The sequence below is a fragment of the Salmo salar genome, chromosome 10 (genome assembly GCF_965601325.2).
Source record: "Salmo salar chromosome 10, fSalSal1, whole genome shotgun sequence".
NCBI lineage: Eukaryota > Metazoa > Chordata > Actinopteri > Salmoniformes > Salmonidae > Salmo > Salmo salar.
In genome coordinates, this window is record NC_138300.1 from 80,953,507 (window position 1) to 80,976,399 (window position 22,893).

The window sequence follows — 22,893 nt, forward strand, 5'->3', positions numbered from 1 at the left end:
GCCAGGCCAGTTCCACAACATGATTTGATGTGATGTGATTCATCATCCGGCGTCAAAGCCAGGATTTTTTCCCCCTTGCTTTCAAAATCCAGATTTTCTCCCCTTGTGGAATTCAGCCACCATTTTACTTTGCTGGAAGAGAACAAACATCATCATCAGGTCACTGTGGGCAATCATCAGGTCACTCAGTGTGCTGATGTGATGGAGTGTTTGTCACGTGGTTTACTACATTACATTTCGCTTCATCCCATGTGGGACAAGGCTAGCCTTGTCTTTGTGATAAAATGCATTGATATTTCCCCAAGGCACAATGGGGAGAGCTGGCTGTTCTGCGCTTGTCTATGTTTCTGTAGATTAGATTTGTAGGCTAATACAGGGCTGGCATTGGACAAACGAGATATTATCCTGAGCTTACATACATTTAAATCCTTGAGTCAGGCCGAATATTATATTGATTGACCCAAAGCTGTCTCGCTCTTCAAAGTTGCCAACAGCTTATTGCTGGCAGTTCCATTGGTTTTTAAGCCAGTGTGTTATAGATAAAAGATACTTGACCCACTAACAGGCAAAATTTGGCATAGGACGTCATTGTCTTGCTTTTGCAACCAGTAACAAATCTGACCATGATGAAATGAAAGACTTCATAATGATGTCCTTGCAACCAGTTTTGCCAACCAAGTTAGTTTTTTACCAAGAAGCATTTCTCCCATAGGCTTCCAATTCCCAGTAAGCGGTGGTCAGTTTAGTCACTGCCAGTGGCTGTTTGTGCAGGAAGTGGTCCAAAGTGCCGGTCATATGATCGGTTGACCACTGTTATTTTGCAGGACTCTGCCCTTACCCATTTGGGCCGGGCCAATAGCATCACACCACATTGGTAGACAGATGGTCATGCAGACCGGAGTGTGTTGTCAGAAGAACCTCCTGTGAGCAGACCTGCATGTTAACTTGCACCACACTGGGTCCATCACTGCCTGAAGCCTCAGCAGGACTGTGGTAGTCTGATCCAAGGTGTCATCACTGCAGACCTGGGATAACTATAGTTTTAACTGTGCTTTGCGGAAAGTAACTATTTTTCCTGGGGGAACCAACAGTTACTTTGGAGGGTGACTCCAACTATTTGAATACAGATCTCAGAAAGTGACTACTTTTCAAAACTATATTAATACAGATCTGAGAAAGCAAAAACTTTTTCAAAATGTTTTAATACAGATCACAGGAAGTTACTTCAACTAATGGCAGGGCTGTATCTGGAACTGCATGTTGATGATAGAAATATAATGAATAGAGCACACACAATCTCATATACTATTCCAATCTAGCTGACAGCCATATTTTATCTACACAATACATTACTATCTGAACATTCGGTAAATGTCCATTCTTCTCAATGTCCATTAACCCAGGTGTATATAATCAAGTAAAACCAATTAACCAATGATATTTTGTACAGATAAGTATAAATAAGTTGTGACGCTCAACTACTGTATGGCTTTTCGACATGACACTGAACATTTATTTTATGATACTTAAAAAAACTGCAGAGTAATTCAAAGACAATTGTAAACATTGCAAACAGCAAGTTGGACGCTTACACAGCAAATTTTCAAGTGTAATAAATAAATAAATAACAGTGTTAAATCAACACTCAAAGTGTGGAGTCTGTGGACCCAAATAGGCACCGGAACAGTATTAAATTAAATCCTTATTCAAATATTTCCCAGAGTGCATTGCCTTTCAAGTAAATTGTAGAGTTACCATGCATGACTATATTTGTTAGTGACAGAGACATGTTTGTTGCATTCATCCTTTTTCGATCCTATGGACTTCACCAATTGAGTTCCTAAGCTCTTACATTTTTTTTAACACAATACCACACTCTAAATCAGGGATGGGCAACTTTGATGGGGGTGGGGGTCACAAGAAATCGGAACTCATCATGAGTGGCCACAGTTTTAGAGTTAGTTTTGTGCAGTTCTACACATTTTGCCAGAGAGATTTTTCAAACATTTTTTAATGCACATTTTTAGTTATCGTATTCATTCTGTGCAATTCTACACATTTTGCCATCGGGTGTAGAGAAAATGTTGATGTTTTAAAGCTAGTTTGATGCAATTCTGCACATTTTGCCATGGGGCAGAGAGAAATGTTTACAGTTTTTAATATGATATCTGAGTGAGACTGACTAGAAAATCAGGGTTCTTAGCTTAGTGATGAGAGTTGAGGGCATTATGGTGTTGAACGCTGATCTGTAGTCAATGAATAGCATTCCCACATAGGTGTTCCTTTTGTCCAGGTGGGAAATGAAAGTGTTGATTGCCATAGAGATTGCATGATCTGTAGATCTGTTGGAGTGGTATTCAAATTGGAGTGGGTCTAGGGTTTTCTGGGATAATGGTGTTGATGTGAGCCATGACCAGCCTTTCAAAGCACTTCATGGCTACAGACGTGAGTGCTACGGGTCGGTAGTCATTTAGGCAGGTTACCTTAGTGTTCTTGGGCACAGGGACTATGGTGGTCTGCTTGAAACATGTTGGTATTACAGACTCAGTCAGGAACAGGTTGAAAATGTCAAAGATGACACTTGCCAGTTGAACAAGCCATGCTCGGAGTACGCGTCCTTGTAATCCGTCTGGCCCTGCGGCCTTGTTTAAAGGTTTTACTCACATCAGCTACGGAGAACGTGATCACAGTCATCCAGAACAGCTGACGCTCTCATGTATGCTACAGTGTTACTTGCCTCGAAGTGAGCATAGAAGTAATTTAGCTTGTATGATAGGCTCGTGTCACTGGGTAGCTCACGTCTGTGCTTCTCTTTGTAATCTGTATTAGTTTGCAAGCCTTGCCACATACGACGAGCGTCGGAGCCGGTGTTGTACAATTCAATCTTAGTCCTGTATTGACACTTTTCCTGTTAGATGATTCTTCGGAGGGCATAGCGGGATTTCTTATAAGCTTCCGGGTTAGAGTCCCGTTCCTTGAAAGCGGCAGCTCTACCCTTTAGCTCAGTGTGGATGTTGCCTGTAATCCATGGCTTCTGGTTGGGGTATGTACGTACGGTCAATGTGGGGACAACGTCCTCGATGCACTGATTGATAAAGCCAGTGACTTATGTGGTGTACTCCTCAATGCCATCGGAAGAAGCTTAGCATCTGCTTCATCTGACCACTTTCTTATTGACCAAGTCACTGGTGCTTCCTGCTTTAGTTTTTGCTTGTAAGCAGAGGGGATAGAATTATGGTCAGATTTGCCAAATGGAGGGCGAGGGAGAGCTTTGTACGCATCTCTGTGTGTGGAGTAAAGGTGGTCCAGAGTTTTTTTCCCCTCTGGTTGCACATTTAACATGCTGGTAGAAATGAGGTAAAACGGATTTGAGTTTCCCTGCATTAAAGTCCCCGGCCACTAGGAGCGCCACCTCTGGATGAGCGTTTTCCTGTTTGCTTATGGCCATATACAGCTCATTGAGTTCGGGCTTAGTGCCAGCATCAGTTTGCGGTGGTATATAGACAGCTACAAAAAATACAGCTGAAAACTCTCTTGGTAAATATTGTGGTCTACAACTTATCATGAGATACTCTAACCTCAGACAAGAAAACCTTGAGACTTCCTTAGATTTCGTGCACCAGCTGTTGTTTACAAATATACATAGACAGCCACCCCTTGTCTTACCAGAGGCCGCTGTTCTATCCTGCCGAAAAAGCTTAAAACCCACAAGCTGTATGTTGTTCATGTCGTCGTTCAGCCACGACTCGGTGACACATGAGATGTTACAGTTTTTAAAGTCCCGTTGGTAGGATATACGTGATTGTAGTTCGTCTATTTTATTATCAATTGATTGTATGTTGGCTAATAGGACTGACCGTAAAGGTAGATTACCCTCTCGGCATCGAATCCTTCCAAGGCACCCGGACCTTCGTCCCCGATACCTCTGTCTCTTTCTCCTGCGAATGACAGGGATGAGGGACTTGTCGGGCATCTGAAGTAAATCCTTCCCGTCCAAATTGTTGAAGAAAAAGTACTAGTCCAGTACGCGGTGAGTAATCGCTGTCCTGATGTCTAGAAGCTCTTTTCGATCATAAGACACGGTGGCAGAAACATTATGTACAAAACAAGTTACAAATAACACGACAAAACATACACAATAGCACAATTGGTTACAGGATCGTAAAACGGCAGGCATCTCCATCGGCGACATTATTTTTAATGAGGTCGTGAGGAGAAAACAAATAACATTACATAGCATTCTATTTGATTTCCATACAACACCACATTGGTAGTCTGTCTGTTGACAGAGAGTTCAATAGGTGCCTTAAAATCATAGCTGTGGGAAGTAGGGGTGCTGAGGGTGCTACAGCACCCCCTGAAAAATCTGAATAGAAAATTAATAAAAAACAGAAGAACTGGGCCTTTACTTTACTACTATTAGCAGACCGATGTAGCCGTGTGTAGCGGGGGCAAAACATATTTCTCAGCATCCCGCGCCTATGCTTAAAATCCAATCATGTGCTTGAGGGGCACCTGGAACCTTCTACTGCCCTACATCAACCATGGACAGATTAAACAAATTGGCATTACAGTTGTGATATTCATCGCCTTTTTTGGCACATGGGTCCAGTCTGGGTTTTGAGTGTCATGTAGACAGCAAGGCCAAAATCTTGATGATTATATTCTGTCATGGACAGGATGATAGATTATCCATCACCTCTCTCTCTCTATCTCTCTCAGGGTCCAAGTTTGGGCAAATGTCCTTTCAGTGCAACTACGCGAGGCTACCACAAGATACTCGGGAGCTAACATTCTGCAAAAGGTAAAATATGGGTTTTATTTGGGGGTTGATCCCTAAACGAGAATGATACCGAATTAACATCAACCACAGGACAAAAACAGCTCCACTAACCACACATATGCTCTGCCATTTCAACCCACTGATCACTACCTTCCCCATATTTTTCTTGTCTCATCACATGTATAACCTCATGTGGCGCCCCATATTCTCCTCTAACACCACACACTAAAAACAAATGGTTATGAATGATATAGTTACAAATAAGGCTTATTTGGTTGGTAACCATAGCAGAAGGTTATTTTTCTGAAGGTTCTAAATGGAACCTGTATGGCGCTATAGAGAACCTTTTCCTGAGGTTAAATAAAGAACCATTAATAAAAGGTTCTATATAGAACCCAAAAAGGTTATTTATACATGTTTTTTATAGAACCTTTATGGAGAATGGCTCTATAAAGAACATTTTTCAATCTCAAAAATTATTCTGGATTAGTAGCCATATTATATTCTTAAAATGCCAGTGGATTTATTGTGATTATTAACAAGTTGAATCAGGTGTGCTAGCTCTGGCACAGCTGGGGGTCCCTGAGGAGAGAGTTGAGATCTACAGACTTAGTCAACTGTTCACAATAGACACAAGGGAATGCATCTTTCATAAGACACCCTCACTGGTCGTAGTCATACACACCATGTAATTGCTCAACACCACAGATTAAATAAACTATAATGACACTCTCACTCACGGTTGAACAAAAAGAGTTGTGCCCAAACCATTCCCCAAAATATTCAAATAAGCTGCTGTCACTCCATTTTAATTATCACTAAAAGAGGAAAGAATGCTTTCTTGAACTACAAAGAACCATTGATGGGCTCAAAGGTATGGTATGGTTCTACATAAAACCATCACCCTTCCCAAAGAACCCTTGAGGAACCCTCATATTTTCTGTGTCCACCCGCCACCTGTAATCTTATCATGTCCACTAAGATACAGTGAGCCAGCTGGTCACACTCTGTCTGCAGGGCACACTGTGGAGTGGAGTAGAGTAGAGTAGAGTAGAGTAGAGTAGAGTAGAGTAGAGTAGAGTAGAGTAGAGTAGAGTAGAGTAGAGTAGAGTGAGATACTTGGCACAGCTAGTGGCCCAGGGCAGCAGACAAAGACACACATGGTACAGGGCAGCTAGGCTACAAATGCGATCACACTAATATAATGTAGGAACCAGGAACTCTTTACCATAATGATAAACAGGATGTTGTGTCCTCCTGTACTTGTTTCAGATGGTCATGTCCCAATCTTGTCTTTACTATGTATTTAGTTTGTTTGCTTGTCTCTACTCTTACTTATAATAATTATATTTCAATTTTCAACTACTATTTTATGGTATGCTGATTTAGTCAATGCTATGTACTGGATCTACCTCATTATCTGATATTCCTGACATTGTGATGACCATTGTGTACTCATTGTACCTGTGAATTGCCAGAGGAAAAATATCTGTATCTAGCATAGCTGAACTCTCTCCTCAACAGAGCTATTCAGTCATGGCTCCTCTTATAGCTTTAGAATACACAGTATGACGCTTTCACCCTTCAGTATATGGGTTGCTTGGATTAATTAGGATTAGTGAGTGACTTAATCGAGTAATTAAGATACAAGTAAAGTCAGAGAGCTCTGTTTCGTCTTCAAATGGCTTTACCTAATGGCTCACACTTAACTCTCTGAATCAATCATCTCCAAGAGAGAATGATACGTGCCACGTTAGCATGGCAATGCTGCAATTGGAGCTGCATTTCATTTTCTGTACAAATGGGTAACCAGATGATCAAATATTACATATCAGACAAACTAAAAAGACGTTGTTGAACATCTCCCTTGTTCTTTTCAGAAATTCAGAGATGTAGAGTCCATTATCAAGATAGTGGACATCGATGGGAGAGCCCAAGTGAAGAACTTTTCAGAGGACATAGAGAGAATGCTGGGGTCCAAGATGAAGTCCGTTAAGGTGAGTACAAAGGTCAGATACAAGTTGGTGTTTGATAAATCAATGAGAGAAGTGAAAGATTCTTCATTAGTTGTTTTAATTTTAACACCATAAGACAACTTTGGCGAGCCACATTAGATCCCCTCGCAGACCAGAACTTGTCATTGGACCATCTGTTGATGTCCCCTGCTGTTATACACTCTTTGCAATATGAGAGTAGCCACCCCCAGAACTTTAACCATGACTATTGTGGTTGGGCTTGTGGTTTTCAAAACTTCTTTAAATGAATGTATCTTTATTTTCTCCTCAGCGGTTGGCTGAGTCTGCGGAGGATGCCGATTTGTACCACGAGTTCAACAAAACTCTACAGGTTTGTCATTCTATCTGTCTGTGGGAATGTGAGGTCTCAGATTTAGCAAAGTATTGCTACTATGAGTATCACAAAGCCGTTCTACAGTACCACAATAGAGATAATGAAATGTCTAACCATCATGCACACTTTGATGACCACAAAAACACACAATGCCATGAGAAGAAGCTAGTTTCTGATAGAATATACACTGCTAACTTACTTGACTTCCAATCACACTTGATGAATTTGAATGCAACTTTTCCCACCTACCTCGTGCTTTTTCCTTCTCCAGTTTGACTATTATAACTCCATGCTGGTGAACACAATGGACGACGATGGTAACTTCATAGAGCTGGGTGGGGAGTTTCCTCTGGAGGAGAATGAGCATTTCAACAACATCCCAGTCAACACAATGCAGAGTGACGTACAGGTCCCCACCAATGTCTACAACAAAGGTGTGCGTGTGGTGAAGTTGAAACAGGCCCTTTGCAGGCCCTTGGATGCAAATCCTAATTTATATATGCACGTAACACATATTTTTACATAAATCCCACATCGAATTCAACGAGAGATTAGCATGTAAGAACATTGGATTAGGTGTGGCGTAGTCAGCCTTTAAAGTGAAAGGTATTGCTATATGTGATGTTACACTTTCCATCTCACTCATTTGCTGCTCTCTCTCCCCTGTGTAAAGATCCCTACATCCTCAATGGAATCTACATGTCGGAGGCTCTGAATGACGTGTTCATCAATAACTTCAAGAAAGACCCCACTCTCACCTGGCAGTACTTTGGCAGCTCCTCAGGTTTCTTCAGAATCTACCCTGGTAAAGGACTAGGCAGATGCCCACACAATGCTGATGTCATACGCCCACAGCTCCATACACAACTTATAGCATAAATCAGCACAGAATTATGTTTAAATCTAGAATAGAACATTTCAGAAAAGATAGCACAGCAAAACATAAAAACATACTAGTATAGATAAATCATGTCAACGCTCTCTTATGATGTAAATTGCAGCGATGTTGTAGAATTGAAATGGATGCCATGATGTTTGCTGACTGTGGAGATTGTGTGACTGTATCATTTATACAGGTATCAAATGGACTCCAGATTCAAATGGTGTTGCTGCTTTTGACTGCAGGAACCGTAACTGGTAAGCTACTATCTCTGCATTTAGTAGTGTCTAGGGTGGCCTTGCCCTTGACCAGAGTAGGAAACTGACAGGTATCAAGGAGACAAGAGTAAGAGTAAGAGTTTGACACTAATACTGTGACCTCTTATACCCTTATACTCCCCTTACGGAAACAACACATGATTTCACATGTTGAAAATCACATTATTTCACGTGACATTTGCACATGTTTTGCACATGTGAAATCATGTGAAACCATGTGTTTTTGGAACATTTCACATGTGATATTTCACAGTGGTAGTTTCACATGTGGATTTTCAAATATGAAATCATGTGAAAACATGTGTTTTTGGAACACTTCACATGTGATGATATTTCACATGAAGTTTCACGTGGATTTTACATGTGATCAAAAACCTTTCACATGTGAATTCAAATTTTCACATGAGATTTCATGGGTGATGCCCTGCAAACAAAAATAAGTTGTTATGATACACACAGTGGTTTAAACATAGTGTTTTCAACTTACATATTTGAGATACAGTGCATTCAGAAAGGATGCACTGAAAGGATGCATTTTGTTATGTTACTGCCTTATTCTAAAATGTATTAAATAATTTTTCTCCCCTCATCATTCTACACACAATATGAGACTCAGGTGCATTATGTTTCCACTGATCATCCTTGAGATGTTTCTACAACTTGATTGGATTCCACCTGTAGTAAATTCAATTGATTGGACATGATTTGGAAAGGCACACACCTGTCTATATAAGGTCCCACAGTTGACAGTGCATGTCAGAGCAAAAAACAAACCAAGCCATGAGGTCAAAGGAATTGTCTGTAGAGCTCCGAGACAGGATTGTGTCAAGGCACTGATCTGGGGAAGGGTACCAAAACATTTCTGCAGCATTGAAGGTCCTCAAATAACACTGTGGCCTCCATCATTCTTTAATGAAAGAAGTTTGGAAACACCAAGACTCTTCCTAGAGCTGGCCGCCCAGCCAAACTGAGTAATCGGGAGAGAAGGGCCTTGGTCAGGGAGGTGACCAAGACCTGATGGTCACTCTGACAGAGCTCCAGAGTTCCTCTGTGGAGATGGGAGAACCTTCTCTGCAGCACTCCAGCAATAAGATCTTTATGGTAGAGTGGCCAGACGGAAGTCACTCCTCAGTAAAAGGCACATGACAGCCCGCTTTAAGTGCCAAAAGGCACTTAAAGGACTTAGACCATAAGAAACAAGATTCTCTGGTCTGATGAAACCAAGATTGAACTCTTTGCCAAGCATCACATCTGGAGGAGACCTAGCACCATCTCTACGGTAAAGCATGCTGATGGCAGCATCATGCTGTGGGGATGTTTTTCAGCTGCAGGGACTGGGAGACTAGTCAGGATTGAGGGAAAGATGAACGGAGCAAAGTACAGAGAGATCCTTGATGAAAACCTGCTCCAGAGCGCTCTAGACCTCAATGTTCACCTTTCAACAGGACAACGACCCTAGGCACACAGCCAAGACAATGCAGAAGTGGCTTCAGGACACGTCTCTGAATGTCCTTGTGTGGCCCAGACAGAGCTCGGACTTGAACCTAATCTCAAGACCTCAGACTGGGGCAAAGGTTTACCTTCCAACAGGACAACGACCCTAAGCACACAGCCAAGACAACGCAGAAGTGGCTTCGTGACAAGTCTCAGTGGCCCAGCCAGAGTCCGTACTTGTACCCAATCGAACATCTCTGGAGAGACCTGAAAATAGCTTTGCAGTGACGCTCCCCATCCAACTTGACAGAGCTTGAGTGGATCTGCAGAGAAGAGTGGGAGATACTACCCAAATACAGGTGTGCCAAGCTTGTAGCGTCATACCCAAGATGACTCTATGCTGTAATCTCTGCCTAAGGTGCTTCAACACAGTACTGAGTTATGGGTCTGAATATTTATGTTAATGTGTTATTTAATTGTGTAATTTTTTTATACATTTGCCAAAATGTAAAAAAAAAACATTTTTGCCTTTTCATTACGGGGTATTGATTGTAGATTGATGAGGTATTTTACTTTTTTAAATCCATTTTAGAATAAGGCTGTAACGTAACAAAAAGTGGAAAAAGTCAAGGGGTCTGAATACTTTCTGAATGCACTGTACATGACTGCATTGTGTATTTTTATTTATACAGTAATTATTATGATTCAACATGTTTTTACCTGGGATTTTAACTCATAACCTCTTGGTTCATGGCATTATGATCTTCCTGCTACCCCATCATGTCTATGTCAGTAACGGATTTCACCTGTATTCCTACACTTGGAACATCAAAGTAAATCTCTTTGTTAAAAATACACGTAAGAAAAACAAATATATTTATCATAATGATTCAGCAGTAACATTAAAACTTAATCATATGCACCATCAACATTACTGAACTATACAGAAAACCCTAAAATTACTGGTATAAGTCAATTAAATTGTCAATTAAATTGCAGATGGCACTGCAGAGATGTATTGTAGGTAAGGAATGTTCAGGGGAATGCTACAGACTATGTGGAAGAGCAGAAGGATTAGCCTACCTCAAATCAAGAGGTTGTGTGTTAAAATCCCAGGTAGGGAAATATTTTAGCTGTGATGACACATGCAATTGCACATTTGATCACATGTGAAGTGTTCCAAAAGCATGTTTTCACATGTGAAATGTTATATGTGAAGTCTTTAAAAATATACATTTTGAAATTATGTTTTCAGTTTAGTTGTGAGATTTTAGTTGTGAAATGTCACATGTGAAGTGTTCCAAAATAAACTAGCTTCAGTCTGACTGATAAAACAAATAATGCAGGGAGTTGGTGTTTCACTTAAACTTTGTTGGCAAGTAAACATGTTTCAATAAAAATAGATTACACTGTCAATATAGCAAATAAGTAGACATGGCTTATATTTTTTCTGGAGACCGAGGTGTTTACACAGCAGGTTGAAGGAACAGTTATGGCGATGTATGACATATATACAGTATAAGACAAATATACTACTAACGCCTATAATAAATACAACAGTTCTACAAAGGGAATACTTGCATATGGTGTTTTTGGGTAGTGCCGTGAGTTCGGAGTCACTTTTATACAAGGGGAGATTTCTGTTATGGGACCTTTCACATCTCCTCTTGAGTCATCAACTTCTTTGTATCAAACGCTATTGTCTGTGAGAGAAAGACGAAAACTTAATTACACATTCATGGGCAATCGTTGTGTACTGTCTGTACTGTAGCATCATGGTGTAGAATATGAGACATCTCACAGACACGTTAGCTAGCTAGCTACAACACACAGGTATAGTTAACTCTGAGACTGATATAAGTCATAAAGACAAAGTCATTCCTTTACTCTCCGCCATCATCATCAAAACAATTCTCCGGTTTTGCTCCTAGATAGGCTAGTTAGCTAGCTGGCTATAACATTAGACTACAGACTGTAGAACAGTATTTTTTAGATATAGCAAATACACAGCTAGCTATCTAAACTTGGCTAGCTTGCCTTGTAGAGGTACTAGCAAGCCCAGTTATGGCCAAATCGATCACCAAATTGTGCTGTACTGAACAACACTGCCTCGTGTAAAAAGACAGCTTATATTGCTAGCTAGCTACCAACAGCAAAACAACTTACTAATTTGTAATTTGGCCTCCTGAGTGCAGGTCCATCTGGTTTAAGTGTATTCCGGCACAAATAAATAGGGCTGTAAATGAACATTAAAAAAATATTTTGTTCCTCCAGCTCTTCTTGGAAAGAAGAATCATCGGAAGCAGCCATTGTAGCTAATTATTTAGCAAGCTTCTGTGAACCTGTAAACGACTACCGCCCCGTTTGAAAAGCCTGCCTTCAACTGTGGGAACAACGAAGTAGGGCTGCAGTCTTTACAAAGCCAGGGAAAATTTGTGAACGTAGATATAGAAGGTTACTTATGTAACCACGGTTATGTGAGCTATATGGATCATTCCAATATATTGGTATCACTCCCTGGTGGAGGGATGCATCTGAGGTGAGGATTTAAAGATTTACTCCCATGTACACCTGTGTCACGGCTGGGGTCCTCCCCTATATATAGACCCCAAGGCCGCAACACACGTTCTCTACATAATTTTTGAGGCGCCACTAGCACTGTAGAGGATTGGAGTGATCCATATAACTCACATAAATCTGGTTACATATGTAACCTTTGTTATGTTTCACTATATTGGATCACTCCAATATATTGGTATACCCGTACCAAATTTAGTCGGAGCTAGAGGGACCTGGCCAGCCAGCAGATAAGACGCAGGGGCCATCAATGTGGAAGGAGGGTTCCTGGACAGTCCCCGGAAGGGGAGGGGGTGCCCAGGACCGCTGCACCAATCGCAGAGGGAGGTGCCACATTTACCCGATAGTACCAAGTTAAGGTGCAAGAGGAAGCCCAGCTGGCCGCAGCACAGATATCAGGAGGGGCACTCCTCTCAGTAAAGCCCAGGACGCAGCCACACCTCGTGTTGAACGTGCCACCACAGAACCCAGCACTGGCCTACCAGCCAGGCGGTATGCTGTCGTAATTGTGTCCACGATCCAGTGAGAAAACCTCTGCTTTGATAACCCAGCCCCAAGGACTCTCTCACCATAGCAGACAAAGAGCTGGTATGTTGTTCTCACTGGAAGTAATCGCTACCAACAAAGCCACCTTCATAGAGAGTTGATTCAGGGAGGCAGACTCCAACAGTTTGAAAGGTGGCTTTGCCAATGCTGCCAAAACCACATCCAGATCCCAACTCGCCATTTGGCGGGTCCTAGCTGGACGCAGGCGATGAACCCCCTTCATAAACTTGTGTGACCAAGGGATGGCGCCCCACTGGCCTGTCCATCCACCCCACATGGCAGGCAGATATATCCTCTCAGTGTAGAGGCTGCCAAACCCTCATCCAAGTGAGACTGCAGGTATTGGAGGACATGCTGCACCCCACATGACTCGGGCACAACCTCAATACCAGTGCACCAAGAGCAGAACAACCGCCAGCACAACTGGTATGCCGCGGTTGTAGCCGGTGGCCTTGCGCTCTGAATGGTGTTCATTAAGAGCTCCTGTAGTCCTAACATTGACCTTTGGTGCCGTTCAGCAGCCAAGCCCACAGACTGAGGCGGTGCGGTTTCGGATGCTATAGAGTTCCCCCGGCCTGAGACAGCAGACAACAAGGATAGGATAAGGCTGAACCATGGATGTCTGGACCAGTATGGGGCCACCAGCAGCAGACGATACTCTGCCATCCTGATCCTGTCCAGCACCTCCTGGATCAGGGGAAAAGGGGGTAATGCATAACCTGTTAGGGACAGACGTTCCGCTAGCGGAACGCCTCACCAATATCCAATGGTATAGAGTGGCGCGAATTACAAATACCTAAAAAATGCAAAAACTTCAATTTTTCAAACATATGACTATTTTACACCATTTTAAAGACAAGACTCTCCTTTATCTAACCACATTGTCCGATTTCAAAAAGGCTTTACAAAGAAAGCAAAACATTAGATTATGTCAGGAGAGTACCCAGCCAGAAATAATCACACACACATTTTTCAAGCTAGCATATATGTCACAAAAACCAAAACCACAGCTAAATGCAGCACTAACCTTTGATGATCTTCATCAGATGACACTCCTAGGACATTATGTTATACAATACATGCATGTTTTGTTCAATCAAGTTCATATTTATATCAAAAACCAGCTTTTTACATTACCATGTTTTGTTCAGAACTAGCATACCCACCGAAAACATCTGGTGAATTTACTAAATTACTCACGTTGACAAAACGTTGACAAAAAACATAACAATTATTTTAAGAATTATAGATACAGAACTCCTTTATGCAATCGCGGTGTCCGATTTTAAAATAGCTTTTCGGTGAAAGCACATTTTGCAATATTCTGAGTAGATAGCCCGGCCATCATGGCTAGCTATTTTGACACCCACCAAGTTTGGAACTCACCAAACTCAGATTTACTATAACAAAAATTGGATTACCTTTGCTGTTCTTCGTCAGAATGCACTCCCAGGACTTCTACTTCAACAACCAATGTTGTTTTGGTTCCAAATAATCCATAGTTATATCCAAATTGCTCCGTTTTATTCGTGCGTTCAAGACACTATCCGAAGGGTGACGCGCCGGCGCGTATCGTGACAAAAAATGTCAAAATATTCCATTACCGTACTTCGAAGCATGTCAAACGCTGTTTAAAATCAATTTTTTTATGCGATTTCTCGTAAAATAGCGATAATATTCCAACCGGGAGACGTTGTATCCGTTCAAACACTGAAATAAGAAAATGGAGTCATCACATGCACGCGCGCTGCAGTGTCATTGTTCTCAGAAGTACCACTCACCAAAACCCCTACCGTTTTTCGCCCAGAGACTGCAGAGTTATCATTCAACGTTCTGGCGCCTTCTGAGAGCCAATGAAAGCCTTAGAAAATGTCACGTTACAGCAGAGATCCTGTATTTTCGATAAAGAGGCTACAGAAGGCCAAGAAATGGTCAGACAGAGCACTTCCCATATAGAATCTTCTCAGGTTTTGGCCTGCCATATGAGTTATGTTATACTCACAGATACCATTCAAACAGTTTTAGAAACTTTAGGGTGTTTTCTATCAAAATCTACTAATTATATGCATATTCTAGTTTCTGGGCAGGAGTAATAACCAGATTAAATCGGGTACGTTTTTTATCCGGCCGTGAAAATACTGCCCCCTATCCCAAACAGGATAAAGCTCCAGCCCTGGCCAATCGTGAGCCAGAGCATCCAAGCCCAGAGGCCCTGGTGGCTCCGACATGGAGTACCACAGAGGGCAGTGTGCATTGTCCAGGTAGGCAAACAGGTCCACCTGCGCCCTCCCGAACTTGTCCCACAGGTGCTGCACCACCTGGGGATGTAGGCTCCAGTCCCAAGGTGGCGGGCCCTCCCTCGAGAGCATATCTGCTGCCATATTCAGGATGTCAGGTACGTGCGCAGCACGTAGAGACGCTAGACGTCCCTAAGCCCAGAGAAGGAACTCCCGTGCCATAAGATGGAGGAGGTGGGACCTCAGTCCACCCTGATGGTTGATGTAAGCCACCACTGTGGTGTTGTTCGTTCTCACCAGGACATGTCTTCCCTTCAGTTGTGGAAGGAAAGACCACAGGGCCAGCAGTACAGCTCAGAGCTCTAGTGTATTGATGTGCCTGCCGATCCAAGGGGGGTAGCCATCAGCTGCTGGCCGACCTGCTCTTGGTCACACCCCCCAGTCGATCTGGGAGGCATCTGTGCTGACCAGCTCCCGGCGGCACATACTCAGCATCTCCCCCCACCTGAGAGAAAGGAGTGACAGCGCCACCTCAACAATGCCCTGAGTCACTGGGCGGTCACCCGCAGCTGGCGCTTCGGGTGCAGCCGGTGGGAGTTGAACCACCGTTGAAGAGGGTGGAGATGGAGCAGGCCCAGGGGAATCAACAACGAGGCCACCGTCAGCAAGTCTAACAGGTGTTGGCAGGTCAGGGCAGATACCACCCACCCCTGCTGAAAGAGGTTGAGGCAAGATAAGATCTCCTGAACCCTTCTGGTGGGCAGGCGTGCTCACATGAGGACTGAGTCCAGTTCCATGCCAATATAGGCCACCCTCCGGGTGGGTGTCAGATGACTCTTCTTTTCATTTAACAATAATGCACATCCCGCCAATGTGGGTCAGGAGCATGTCTCTGTCTGACAGGATCTGGGTCCTGGTCAGGGCACAAATCAGCCAATCGTCCAGGTAATTGAGGATCAACAATCCTCGGGACGTGAGAGGTGCCAGGACAGCGTCCATCGCACTTTGTGAAAGTGCGGGGTTCCAAGGAGAGGCCTAAGGGAAGAATCATGAATTCATAAGCCGTCCCTTCGAAAGCGAATTGGAGATACTGCCAATGATCTGGGTGAACAGGAACATGAAAGTATGCATCCCTCAGGTTCAGCGTCACAAACCACTGGTCCCTGGGCACAGCCTGCAACACGCGGTCTGGGGACAGTACCTTCAAGTACACATTTAGGTTGCAGAGGTCCAGAATTGGTCGAAACCCTCTGTCTCTTTTTGGGACCACAAAATAAGTGGAGTAGAACCCACCTAGCCGTTCTGATGTCTCGATCATGCAGATGGCACCCATGTCCAAGAGTGAGGAGCTCTCCACAGGGTTTTCTTCAGGAGGTACACATCCGTGGTGACACGAAGGCCCCTGAAGGACGGGGGCCAGCATCGGAATTGGAATCGGTACCCCCTCGACCATTGTGGACAACACCCAGGGGTACTCCTCACCCTCCTCCCACTTTACCCTTTGAGACCGGGAGAAGCAGCCTAGGCCGAGGAAGGGTGTGTCAGGGGTCCTGCCAGGGCCCGCCGCTCCTCTGGCACCTTGAGCGCCTGGGTCCCCCAGGCACATCCCTATGGCGGTGATGGTTAACAGGTTGTTGCTCCACCGCAGGCTGTGCCCCTCCCCGCTGTCGTAACCTCAGCACGAGGCGATGGGGTAGGAGAGGGACCCCACCGTCGTTCGGGTGCAGGTGGGTGGCGACGGTCCGTCTGCCTTGGACCTGGGGCCTGAGGAGGCGGCATGAACCGTCTCAGGGTCTCCTCGTCCCTACAAAACTTATCGGTCTGCTCCAGAATGCCATCAACCCCTGGGCCAAACATATGCCCTGTGGTGATGGGGAGAGTGGCAAATGTGCTCTGGAGAGCAGATGGGATTGGGCCAGCCAGAGAGGTAACCACCTGCGCCATGGCCCGTTCGTTGGTGCGGGGCACACTCCTCTGGAGCGACGAAAGCAGGCGAGACACCTCCATCGCTTCCCGGAGGAGCTCCTCTGTGCCCTCCTGCAGCCGGGGCAACAGAGTCTGCAGGTAGGCCTGCAGCAGCATGGCCGCATTGATAAGGCGGCCAAGAGAGCAGAGGGAGCCATTTGTGGCTTTCAAGTCTGTATCAAGGACTCTGGGGGGTCCCGGCTTCAGTTGCGGGTTCCGCCCTATAATCTCCCAGTCCGGGAGGACCATGGCAGCTATCATGATGTCCATGGTCGGGTACTCCTAGGAGGCAGAGTGTAATGCTAACGAAATGCAAGTACGACAAACCACGGGCGGAAGATACAGATCAACCACACACAGCGAGTGGAGCACTCAAGAGAAGGGGCTGGCTATGTGGCCAGCTGCTCCAAGATGCAAACAGCCAGTGAGTATACTTCCATGCAAGATATTACACTTACCAGTGACTTACCAAGCGAACTTCAGAACGTTTGTACGTCAAACCATATGGACTTCCAACGAGAAAATGAAAGAGAATGTGGTTCGCGGCCAGGGGGTCTATATATAGGGGCGCACCCCTGCCGTGACACATGTGTACACGGGAGTAAATCTGTAAATCCTCACCTCGTATGTATCCCTCCGCCGCGGAGTAATACCAATATATTGGAGTGATCCATATAGTGAAACATAACGTGTAGTGTCCTGGCATATAGGAACATTGTTGAGACAAGTCCAATGCCTCTATTGAACAAGGAAGACCATATCTACTCGCTGCTAGCATGATCGTGCAATTGACGAAACAGAAAGGCCACAATAAATGCTACAAAACATGACTCGTCATATACAGCTATAGCTCATAATTGTATTATTACATTTTTATAACTAATATTTTATATTTCTTTTTGTACTACACAAAAACATACATAGCCAAAAACAATAGATAACTCAACATTTACAGACACAAATTTCAACAAACATTAATGACCTCACAATTGCTCAGACCCACATGATCCCACCATTCTAATTTCTCATTCCCTGGACATCACCTGTGCTTGCAGTACTTCATGCCATATAGCTTCAAACTGCACTATTCTGCTTCTCTCTGTAGCCCACATTTTTCTATATTTAGAAAATAATCCTTTTGATTCATCCACTGACTTAATGATGGAGGGTTATTTGATTTACCGTTTTCAAGCAAATGTTTTTTCAAAATGATTGACAGCCCGTTGGATCTTTCACCGCACCCTCATATGCCATATCTTGAAATATGCAAATAGACAGATTAAAAGTACATTTAAACTCAGCAAAAAAATAAACGTCCCTTTTTCAGGACCCTGTCTTTCAAAGATAATTTGTAAAAATCCAAATAACTTCACAGATCTTCATTGTAAAGGGTTTAAACACTGTTTCCCATGCTTGTTCAATGAACCATAAATAATTAATGAACATGCACCTGTGGAATGGTCATTAAGACAGTAACAGCTTACAGACGGTAGGCAATTAAGGTCACAGTTATGAAAACTTAGGACACTAATGAGGCCTTTCTATTGACTCTGAAAAACACCAAAAGAAAGATGCCCAGGGTCCCTGCTCATCTGTGTAAACGTGCCTTAGGCATGCTGCAAGGAGGCATGATGACTGCAGATGTGGCCAGGGAAATAAATTGCAATGGCCGTACTGTGAGACGCCTAAGACAGCGCTACAGGGAGACAGGACGGACAGCTGATGGTCCTCGCAGTGGCAGACCACGTGTAACAACACCTGCACAGGATCGGTACATCCGAACATCACACCTGCGGGACAGGACCAGGATGGCAACAACAACTGTCCGAGTTACACTAGGAACGCATAATCCCTCCATCAGTGCTCAGGCTGTGTGCAATAGGCTGAGAGATGCTGGACTGAGGGCTTGTAGGCCTGTTGTAAGGCAGGTCCTCACCAGACATCACCAGCAACAACCTCGCCTATGGGCACAAACCCACCGTCGCTGGACCAGACAGGACTGGCAAAAAGTGCTCTTCACTGACGAGTCGCGGTTCTGTCTCACCAGGGGTGATGATCAGATTCGCGTTTATTGTCGAAGAAATGAGTATTACACCGAGGCCTGTACTCTGGAGCGGGATCGATTTGGAGGTGGATGGTCCGTCATGGTCTTGGGCGGTGTGTCACAACATCATCGGACTGAGCTTGTTGTCATTGCAGGCAATCTCAACGCTGTGAGTTACAGGGAAGACATCCTCCTCCCTCATGTGGCACCCTTCCGGCAGGCTCATCCTGACATGACCCTCCAGCATGACAATGCCACCAGCCATACTGCTCGTTCTGTGCATGATTTCCTGCAAGACAGGAATGTCAGTGTTCTGCCATGGCCAGCGAAGAGCCCAGATCTCAATCCCATTGAGCACGTCTGGGACCTGTTGGATCGGAGGGTGAGGGCTAGGGCCATTCCCCCCAGAAATGTCTGGGAACTTGCAGGTGCCTTGGTGGAAGAGTGGGGTAACATCTCATAGCAAGAACTGGCAAATCTAGTGCAGTCCATGAGGAGGAGATGCACTGCAGTACTTAATGCAGCTGGTGACCACACCAGATACTGACTGTTACTTTTGATTTTGACCCCTCCTTTGTTCAGGGACACATGATTCCATTTATGTTAGTCACATGTATGTGGAACTTGTTCAGTTTATGTCTCAGTTGTTGAATCTTGTTATGTTCATATAAATATTTACACATGTTAAGTTTGCTGAAAATGAACAAACCTGACAGTGAGAGGACGTTTCTTTTTTTGCTGAGTTTATATTGTAAAACACCCTCTCATCATTTATAATTATGTAGGGATACTGAAAAAAACACTCCAAATAGTGTCTGGCAGTGAAGATTCCCTTTAGTCTTTATGAACAGAACACATTAAACGGGATGACATTCCGTAGCTGAAAAGCCACGCCTGCAATTTTCTGATAGGCTGCAGCTGTTACAGTATGCTGCCAATTAGCAATTGATGTGCATGTTGTCAACAGAGGAGTCCGTTTTGGCACAGCATGCTACTGGCAAGATTGCTAGTGGCAGCAAGTGTTTCCAGTTAAGAAATGACAATTTGCCATTAGTTTACTGGAAAATGCACAATAACCTCTTCACAGTGCAGCTCATTACTTACATATTCTTGTACAAAGGTGTTGCGTGTTGTTTTTCCATGTTTTTCTATAAGTTTATGTGAAATCTATACGCAAGCTTTTTTCTGGTTCAGTAGCATTATTTATTTACTTTTTGCTAATTATAATATGTTAAATTGAGTTTGACTTCACTACAGCATTCACACTACCTTACTTTACAGCCAGAGGAAAGAGAGTATATAGTGACATGGATGTATTGCTCTAATGTGGTAGGTCCTGGGATTTGGCCATGTATTATTGTATTATTGTACATGTATATTGATTTACTGTCTCATGTGAAGGCGAGCATGAGTCCCCTATCACTTCTGTTGGGCCTTGGGGTCTCCTAGACCTGTGGTAAATTTAATTTACCACCGATGGACTCCAATCAAGTTGTAGAAACATCTCAAGGATGGTCAATGAAAACAGGATGCATCTGAGCTCAATTTTGAGTGTCATTGCAAAGGGTCTGAATACTTATGTAAATAAGGTATTTCTGTTTTAAAAATATATATAAAATTGAATTTAAAAAAAAAACATGTTTTCGCTTTGTCATTATGGGGTATTGTGTGTAGATTGATGAGGGAAAAAATGTATTTAGTCCATTTTAGAATAAGGCTGTAACGTAACAAAATGTGGAAAAAGTTAAGGGGTCTGAATACTTTCTGAAGGCACTGTATCTATAAAGGCACAACTTTTAAAGGAGGAACCACTGTAAGTGAATTTGTCCCAATACTTTTGGTCCCCTAAAATGGGGAGACTATGAACAACAAGTTCTGTAATTTCTAAACAGTTCAACCGATATTGATGAAAATACCTTCAAATTAAAGCTGACAGTCTGGACTTTAACCTTATAGTCATTATATAATTTCAAATCTAAAGTACTGGAGTACAGAGACAATACAACAAAACTTGTCACTGTCCAAATACTTTAATAGCTCATAGGGCATTACAATAATGGTAAAAACTTGGAGAAATTTTGGGATCAAATGGGTTGAAAACTTCCTAGAAGTCACAGAGGGTGCACGAAGGACATGTCAAAATGCTGCGTTTTGGCACATAAGCAAGCCTTGATTTATATAAAAATATAAGATTTATTGAATTCTCCATGGCTACGTTTTGACAACCAGCCCAATTCTGATATTTTATTCACTAATTAGTATTTTGTCTGTAATATCTTTTCGGTATGTTTTCGGAACCATTGGCGTCGGCTAATGGGGATACTAATAAAATCCCCCCAATGTAATGAAAACATCAGCTCTGAATTAGAGCTGATGTGAAAAGATCTGATGTGATTGATCAAAATAATTGGGCTGCCCATGTGGTCTAAAGGGCACTTCCATTAATTATTTAGAGTCTAGAGGTTGGTGGGGGCTAAGTTGACATGATATTGTTTTAAGATGGTCATACTATGGATCATATAGCTAATTTATTTAGAATTTTAGGACCCCTTTAGGCATAAAAAATATACATACAGTTTATATTTGATAAAATATTGATTTTGGCCTTTACTACTAAAACCCATAGAAACACATTGAATAACACATCTATAAATAGCAAAATGGACAGTCAAAAAAGGTTTTGAAGTGTCTGTCCTAAATCTAGGAGATATACATACTACATATATTGTCACGGTTGTCGTAAGAACGGGACCAAGGCGCAGCGGATGTTGAGTTCCACATATTTATTACAAAGTGAAACTTTAAGCAAAAACAATCAATCAATAAACGAACAATGAAACGTGACTACGTGGTGCACATGCACATGCACAAACACAAAACAATATCTCACAAACACAGGTGGGAAAAATACACACATTTTGTGGAATGACCCTGATAAGTTTTAGGTAGCATATGGCTGCCCTCCCTATCTCTCCTCTCAGTTAAAAGGTGTCCTGGGACCTGAGCTGCCCCTGGTTTTCAGATACTGTGGTGATGTTATACAGTGCCTATACTACAGGCCGAGCTTTATACATAATTGTCAATTGTTATGTAACGGGTTGTGCATTTTATGGGGAGTATTTTCATGAAGCTGTGTAAAAGAGAGCTCGAGCCTACTTCCTGTACCACAAAAAGCTGTAGCAGTGGTAGAACCCTCTCATACACCATAGAGTTACAGTCCTGTTTCTCTCCCCCTGTCCCAAAGGTATATTCAGGCTGCCACCTCACCAAAGGACATTATCATTGTGGTGGACATCAGTGGCAGTATGAAAGGCTTGAAGATGACCATTGCCAAACACACCATCAACACCATCCTGGACACACTGGGGGAGAACGACTTTGTCAACGTCATTGCTGTGAGTCAACCCTCCACTTAGCACCAATGGCCAGGCAATCTCAAACAGGGTCTTCTGATTTCCATGGATTGAAATGTGAAAGATTCACCCCCATCCTCAGTTGATCTTTGGTTGACTAAGACAACACCATTACAACGTCACACCTATACACATTACCCTTCAGAGCACAATACTGTTGCATTGCAACACTGTTACAGTACACTGTTGCCAGGACTACAGGCTGACTTGACAAGACCCGTGCTAACGCCAACCCTGCCTTGTCATCTTTTCTCCTCGCAGTACACTGACTACGTGCGCTACGTAGAGCCCTGCTTCCAAGGCACTCTGGTGCAGGCTGATTTGGACAACCGTGAGGTAAGTCCATTATCTGCTTCAGGTAAACCGTGTACCTAAGCCACGGAGCCC

The 22,893-nt window shown here is 43.3% G+C and overlaps 1 protein-coding gene across 1 annotated transcript in view; it reads left to right on the forward strand.

The window, feature by feature from the left end:
* LOC106561009 (voltage-dependent calcium channel subunit alpha-2/delta-4) overlaps positions 1–22,893 on the forward strand; it is a 72,821-nt gene that overhangs the window by 1,833 nt on the left and 48,095 nt on the right. Inside the window, exons 2-9 of the mRNA XM_082957190.1 lie at positions 4,723–4,804; positions 6,664–6,780; positions 7,070–7,129; positions 7,404–7,566; positions 7,806–7,937; positions 8,209–8,269; positions 22,338–22,488; positions 22,768–22,842. Coding sequence (XP_082813316.1) covers positions 4,723–4,804; positions 6,664–6,780; positions 7,070–7,129; positions 7,404–7,566; positions 7,806–7,937; positions 8,209–8,269; positions 22,338–22,488; positions 22,768–22,842 — 841 coding nt within the window. The remainder of the gene's footprint in view (positions 1–4,722; positions 4,805–6,663; positions 6,781–7,069; positions 7,130–7,403; positions 7,567–7,805; positions 7,938–8,208; positions 8,270–22,337; positions 22,489–22,767; positions 22,843–22,893) is intronic.